Here is a 7,256-nt window from a genome sequence, read left to right as displayed (position 1 = left end):
GCCTTTCTGAATACAGACACCAACCCATCCCTGCACATCACATCCCCTGCACAGCCTGGAACATAACATTTATTTCCATGATCTGACATTTTCGCTATTATCCTCGCTTGTTTCTTCACAATACCTGCAGAACGTCTGATGATTCTGCTGTGCAGGTTCGGCTGGCGGCTGGCATAGAACATGGGCGGGTATATGCAAATGTTGGGGGCGTAATTATTAGTGATGCCCACTGTAACGTCACAGTCGGTGTTATGTTCTGATTCGCCTATTTTTCAGTGTTTTTTTGATGCACGAGATTTACATAAGGAGGAAACAATGGTGTTTGAGGCATGTACAGACCTGTTATTATTCAACTATGCCAAGGTAAATACAGTTTTCCATTCTATGGCACCTTTAAGTGTTTATTTTATTGCACGTATTGTGCTCTATTTGCTTCTATAGATTTCAGTTACATTATATCTTTAAAGGCCATTTTCTCAAAACTTCAGATCAATAGCACTTACACCAAACCTCCACTTTTGTTCGATATTCTATATTCTGAAGGTTTTTACAAAGGTCATTTTGTTCATATATCCTTTGCCTGATTTTATTCAAAATTGCATTCCTAAAAACATAATGAAAACTAATTTTTTTTCTGGCTGTTGACACTATTTTCTGATTTATGGAGTGATAAAAAATGGCATATCCAAAATCACCTCAAAAAAAAAAAATGAAACGAATGTTGAACCTGGATTTATCCAATGCACAGATCTCTATTTTGGAAATGTATGCAAATGAGTGCATATTTAATTGGATAATCCATCATTTGCATATCTGAACAACATTTCATAAATCTTGTAATACAGAAATGTTTGCAATTCTTAATGTAATAAATCAACTGGGGAAGTGTGGTGACATCTATTAGTTAAACTTTTTACCCTATTTACCTGGAGTGTCTTGTCTTAAATTACATTTGCAAATAATATTTACTTTAAGTATTCACTTTGAAAGTTGTCTGTATCTAGCTGCAATCTTTCGTAGACACACACAGAGTTTTAGAAGTTTATCAGTTGGGTTTTAAAGCTCTTCATAGCACAGAAACGGTACTTTAAAAGGTTTATAGTGACCTTTTATTGGTCACCGACTCAGGAGATTCAGCCATTCTTATGCTTTTAGTTCAGACTTCTGCATTTGATACCATTGATCATAATATCCTACTTTCCCGGTTGGAACATGTTGTCTGTATTAAGGGTACTGCTCTGGAGTGGTTCAGGTCCTATCTAACAGACAGGACTTTTTCTGTCCGCCTTGGTGACTTTGTTTCCTCATCAGCACCCCTTCCATTTGGAGTCCTTCAAGGCTCTATTCTTGGCCCAATTTCATTCAAATTAATTTCACTGTTATGCAGATGACACACAAATTTATCTGCCATTTTAAAGGAAACATGCCAGTCCTCTAAAACTTCTGTTTGACTGCCTCAGAGACAAGATTGGTTGGCCCTAAATTTTTTACATTTTAATGAGAGCAAGACTGAAATTATTATATTTGGTCCAAATTTTACTAATAAGGCCTCTAACATTGATCTGGGCCCTTTGCTTCCCCATGTTAAATCCACTGTTAAAAATCTGGGTGTAATAATGGATATGGATTTTAAACTTGACAAACAGATAAACAATGTAGTAAAGTCAAGTTTTTATCAGTTAAGACTTTTTTGTCTTTTAATCATTTTGAAAGGCTTAGCCTAAACATGGTTTTATTTCATCTCGTTTAGATTATTGTAATGCCCTCTATGTTGGTCTCAACCAGGCCTCTCTCTCATGCTTGCAGTTAGTGCAGAATGCTGCAGCTCGACTTTGAACTTGAACGCGTAAATGGGAACATATTTCCCCCATATTGGCTTCCCTACATTGGCTTCTAAAATGGACATTGGTCTGTTTTAGAATAGATTTTAAGGTTCTAGTGCTTGCTTAATCCTTAAATGGTCTAGCCCCAACCTATCTTTCTGATCTTATACAACTGCACGTTCCATCCAGGTCTTTGAGGTCTGCTGACCTTATGCTGCTGGCCGTCCCTAGATTAAGACTGAAGCACAGGGGAGATCGTGCCTTTGCAGTAGCTGCCCCTAAACTCTGGAATGTATTACCATTGACTGTGAGGATGGCCCCAACTTTGTCTGCTTTTAAAACTAGTCTTAAAACACATTTTTATTCTTTGGCATTTAATTCAGTTTGAGAGCTGTGTTTTTTTTCTCTCTTTGTCTTTGCTGTTTCACATTTTTATGTACAGTACCTTATTATTGTTGTTTGTTTTATGACCCTTATGTACAGCACTTTGGTCAACTACTGTTGTTCTTAAATGTGCTTTAGAAATAAATTAAATTTGAAACTTGATAGTAATGAGAAAGTGCATACATTTGAGTGAGTACTAAATCTACCATGCTACCATGTCATAAAATGCAAATTCTAACAGAGGTGTAAAGAGTACCTAAAAACCATAATTGAGTAAAAGTAGTAGTTGAGTAAAGAGTACAGATACTCATTTAAAAATGTAGTGAAGTAAAGAGTAAAAGTTGCTAATATCTTTGATACTCAGTACAACTACAAAGTACCCGAAAAGATACTCAAGTACAGTAACTAATTACATTTACTCCAATACTTTACACCTCTGAATTCTAATCTTGTATACTATTCAGGATACACATATACAACCCCTAAAAATGACAGAAAAAGCAGACATATTATCACTTCTTTTTTAACCAATTCTAATTTTTTAAGAATTAAATATAATGTTTGACACATCTGACATTTAAGCCTAAGTATTTATGTGTGAAATGCATAATACTGACATGAGCATAACTGAGGAAAAACAGCTGGTTGTTGGTCAGACCCACACCAGGTAGGAGATGCTCCTCGACTCCTGATCTCTCTTTTTCAATCCATCTCCTATAGGCCTGCAGACAAGTTCACATATACACCAAAAACAGACACATTATTAAAGGAATCGTAAAAAAACCTTCATTTCATTCCAAATTTTCTTTCATCCATGGAACACACAAACTGGAGTATTTTAGGTTCTGGTCATTTTTTTTCTGTGCAATTAAAATGGTGCTTTTAAGTAAAAAAAAAAAACATGAAAAGAACCATTAAAATATGATGAAATTAATAAGATATTTAGGAATTTTTTCACTGAGAATCTTGACTCTCCTGAGAAAAGTAGCAATGTCTAATTTATGAACGAATCATTATTTTGAGTCACATGTTTTCTATGAATCAGTTGATCTGATTAGCAGTCTGATTGATGTGTACACAAATCAACAACAAATTGTAATATATTCTCCAAATTTCCCTTTTTGTGATCCATCAAAGAAAGTCCTACAAGTTTGGAATGAGACAAGTTAACGGTAAATCAGATTCAGGTCACTTTGGGATAATTATAGTGGAAAATGCTGTAATACCCTGAAAGATTCTCTCATCCCTCCATTGTCCGCAATGTTCTCTGCCAGAGTCCTCTTCCCCTTGCCCTTGAGAGGGGATTGTGGGTATTAAGTATTAGATTGGTAGCTTTGCTACATTTTGATGACACGTTTGATGACAAAGACTGGCGCCTACTGTACATTTAGCCCCGCCTCTCTCCAGTAGTAACTGTTGTACTGGTCAATCATGCATTGTGTCTTTTCAGTGAAGCGGGTGATTGAGGAGTTGCTCCACCACTGGTCCAGGTTCCCATCTTTGTCGTATTTCCTGCCTAGATGAACACAGATAAACACAGATGTCCTTAAGAATCAGTCGTCTCCATGGCAACACGTGTTGAGACTCACCTTCATAAATCAAATGGCCTCACCATTGTCATCAAAGCCATGGGTCAGTTCATGCACCACAATTACACCAATCGCTCCATAGCTCAAGGATCTGACACAAGAACACATTTAACAAGTTATTTTTCCTAGAAATCCACATCTCAATATATAGGATTGAGCATACCATGAAAACATAAATTAAAAAACATCAACAAGAAGAAGTGTCTATGTCTCACCTAGGGTAGTCAAGTCCCCAGAAAAATGGCTTCTGAAGTTCTCCCGCAGGGAATCCTGGGTAGAAGAAGACAGTTCAATTAGCCACCAAATAAAAGAATGTGATGCAGTATATCTAAACACACATCAAACATCTAAAACAGTGAACACACAGCTATTACACCTGATAAATACCAAACCAGAAAGGTGTTTTATAACTCATATTATACTGGATATCATTTATCATTATTAGTAATACACTTTTAAAGGCAAAACATTGTTACTGAGGTTGATATGTACACCAAATAGTGTAAAAGTGTACAAGGGAAGCGTAATATACACACACAAAAACGTATTCAATATTTTATGATCATCAAGGCTACATTTATGTCAAAAATAGAGTAAAACAGTGATATTGTGATATATTTTTACAATTATAGATAACTGTTTAATATTTTCATATATATTTTAAAATGTAATTCATTCCTGTGATGGCAAAGCTGAATTTTCAGAAATCATTCTAATATGCTGATCGGTGCTGATGTAACATTTTTTTATTATTATCAATGCTGAAAACAGTTGTGTTTCTTAATATATTCTTTAATAATTAGACAGTTCAAAAGAACAGCATTTATTTATTTCAATTTAATGCATCTTTGCAAAATAAAAGTATTAATTTCTTTAAAAAAAATTATTTCAAGTCTTAATATTTTTCTGTTTTACAGAAAATAGGAGAATATTACGAACACAGAACACTGTAATTGACCAATCAAAACCAAGTATTTAACAGAGCTCTTTATTTATCAATGAACTGAAATTCATAACTCACTGATCTGGTTGGTAGAGGAGCTGTAAAATGCATTTACTGTTGTTGGGTTGGTGAACCACCTGAGGGGAAAAAAGTGATGTTTCATCATGTTCAAAGCCAGATTCATCTCATTTTAACAGGCTTTGAAAATGCTGACAATTTACTCTGTGCGTGGGACTGTTTTCCTCAGCCAGCCGATGTCAGACTGAGCTATGAACTTCAGGGTCTGCATGACATTCCCAAAGTAGTCCGTCTCACTGAACGACAACTGTGCATAAACATAGAAACCTTAATGACTTTGAGTTGCACTGATATCTGCCAAACACAATTAAAACAATTAGCCATCAGCAAGATCAACTAAATCCAAAAAGCTTGCAAACATACTCGTTTGATGTCCTCGTTAATATAGGTGTCATTTAAGATGAAGTCTGGGTAACCCACTTTCGCCAAGACTGCATGAGCCTAATGTGAGATATAGACAGTAATGATGTGAAAAAGAACAGTTTCATTGATGCTATGTATTCATAACTGTCACAAATACACTGGAAAACACCTTTTCTGTTGATTTTCTCTTTGTTTCTTTATCCATCTAGTCATTCTCCTTCTCAAGCATGTCAATAAATGCCCATCGGATACCATTTATCAATTCCTCCATCTTCATAAATGTTGAAAGACACCAATCAGAGAAGCATTCAAAAGCGTGTTCATCAGTTTTACAGTAATATGAGATCCAGTGTTTTATGCTGTTATTCATGATTAGTTCCACTAGATGGGGACAGAAATTGCATCAATCACATCGAAAATTCAGCTTTGCCATTACAGGAATAAAAATAAATAAATAAATAAAAAACATATATATAAAAAATTATATATATATATATATATATATAATTTTAAATATATATATTTTGACAGATGTTATCACGTCTGTCAAAAACATATTTATTTCGCATTTTCATTTAAGTATTAAAGTTTACTTTTTTCAACTAATATTTATGTTTTATCTTATTTCAGTTTTATTTCAATTACCAATCATTTTTCATATGTTTAGATTTAGTTAACAATAGCAACGCTGGTTAAATAGAACATCAAATAACATCTCCCACGAATTTCACTTCCTCATTTCCAAGTTAAAGCAAATATTAAGCTGGAAACAATTTAGGGTGAAACTTGATTGTATTGATCAGGATTTAACTGTAATTATTAGACTGTGTTATTGGTTAATATGATTTCTTCCTGCCCCACAGCCTTGGTGACATGAGCAGAAAAGAGGCATTTCAGAGGCAGAGGAAGTTATCATGTTTGATGAAAGTCAATGAAAATGAACCATTTTCTGGGACTTTTTCCTGTCCTGGGACTTTTATTAAGACAGTAAATAGCATTGATTTTTGATTCTTGGATCTGTCGGTCATCAGATTTAATTCTCCCCTGTCTGCAGGGGGAGCTGTTGAGCCCATGCCGCTGCGACGGCTCCGTGCGCTGCACCCACCAGCCCTGTCTGATTCGCTGGATCAGCGAGAGAGGCTCCTGGAGCTGTGAGCTCTGCTACTTCAAGTACCAAGTCCTGGCCATCAGCACCAAGAACCCGCTGCAGGTAAAGCGTCAGCCTCAAACTGTGAAGTATCTGGGTCAGGACGAAGCACTGGCTAGTGTCTCTATTTATAGGCTTCTACAAGCAAAGCAAGAAGATGCCATCTCATCTTTTTAATGCTGTGTGTATCAGTGGCAGGCGATTTCTCTGACGGTGATTGAGAAGGTGCAGATCGCCGCCATTATCCTGGGCTCACTCTTCCTCATCGCCAGTATCTCGTGGCTGGTGTGGTCTTCTCTCAGCCCGTCTGCCAAGTGGCAGCGCCAGGACCTGCTCTTCCAGATCTGCTACGGCATGTACGGCTTCATGGACATTGTGTGCATAGGTGAGAAGCAAAACACCATGGATCCATTTTTTTTTTCATGATTAGGACCTGTCTTTGATTTCCTATAGGCTTTTGGCATTTCAAACCAAACTATGAGAATTTTGAATCATAACAACCCTAATACACAAACATTTGCATATACATATGAATGGATATATGTATAAATTTGTTATAGGGAAATTATGGGAACGTTACAAAAAGGTTTGTTAACAGGTAATATATTAGGTATACTGAATTAATGAATGATACTTTTTAAGCATATTTTGGTCTTGGTTAATGTTAATTTCTACATACGCTAATACATTTTAACATTATAAATTTACTAATGTACTATAAATGTATATTTTTCTTTATGCTTATTCAGAATACAAGAACTGTCACTGGTGTTAATTAGTGTAATATATTACTATTATGTCAAATTAAATATTTTAAATATCATAAAAAATAAGGTTTATATAATTTAAAAAAATTGTGTGTGTATATATATATATATATATATATATACTTATACTTATATAATTATATACTTATATACTTTTTTATA

General features: G+C 35.1%; 1 protein-coding gene across 1 annotated transcript in view; it reads right to left on the bottom strand.

Moving 5' to 3' along the window:
* LOC107663624 (metalloendopeptidase homolog PEX-like) overlaps positions 1 to 7,256 on the bottom strand; it is a 21,536-nt gene that overhangs the window by 10,602 nt on the left and 3,678 nt on the right. Inside the window, exons 3-10 of the mRNA XM_016453858.1 lie at positions 5,181 to 5,258; positions 4,961 to 5,064; positions 4,818 to 4,876; positions 4,012 to 4,066; positions 3,820 to 3,887; positions 3,593 to 3,723; positions 3,434 to 3,499; positions 2,825 to 2,929 (exon numbers count right to left, since the gene is read on the bottom strand). Of these exons, the coding sequence (XP_016309344.1) occupies positions 2,825 to 2,929; positions 3,434 to 3,499; positions 3,593 to 3,723; positions 3,820 to 3,887; positions 4,012 to 4,066; positions 4,818 to 4,876; positions 4,961 to 5,064; positions 5,181 to 5,258 (666 nt within the window). The remainder of the gene's footprint in view (positions 1 to 2,824; positions 2,930 to 3,433; positions 3,500 to 3,592; positions 3,724 to 3,819; positions 3,888 to 4,011; positions 4,067 to 4,817; positions 4,877 to 4,960; positions 5,065 to 5,180; positions 5,259 to 7,256) is intronic.

This window comes from Sinocyclocheilus anshuiensis, unplaced genomic scaffold (assembly GCF_001515605.1).
Source record: "Sinocyclocheilus anshuiensis isolate Anshui unplaced genomic scaffold, SAMN03320099.WGS_v1.1 scaffold928, whole genome shotgun sequence".
NCBI classification, from domain to species: Eukaryota; Metazoa; Chordata; class Actinopteri; order Cypriniformes; family Cyprinidae; genus Sinocyclocheilus; species Sinocyclocheilus anshuiensis.
Note: the sequence above shows the minus strand (reverse complement) of the source record. Positions and strands in the feature narration are given on the sequence as shown.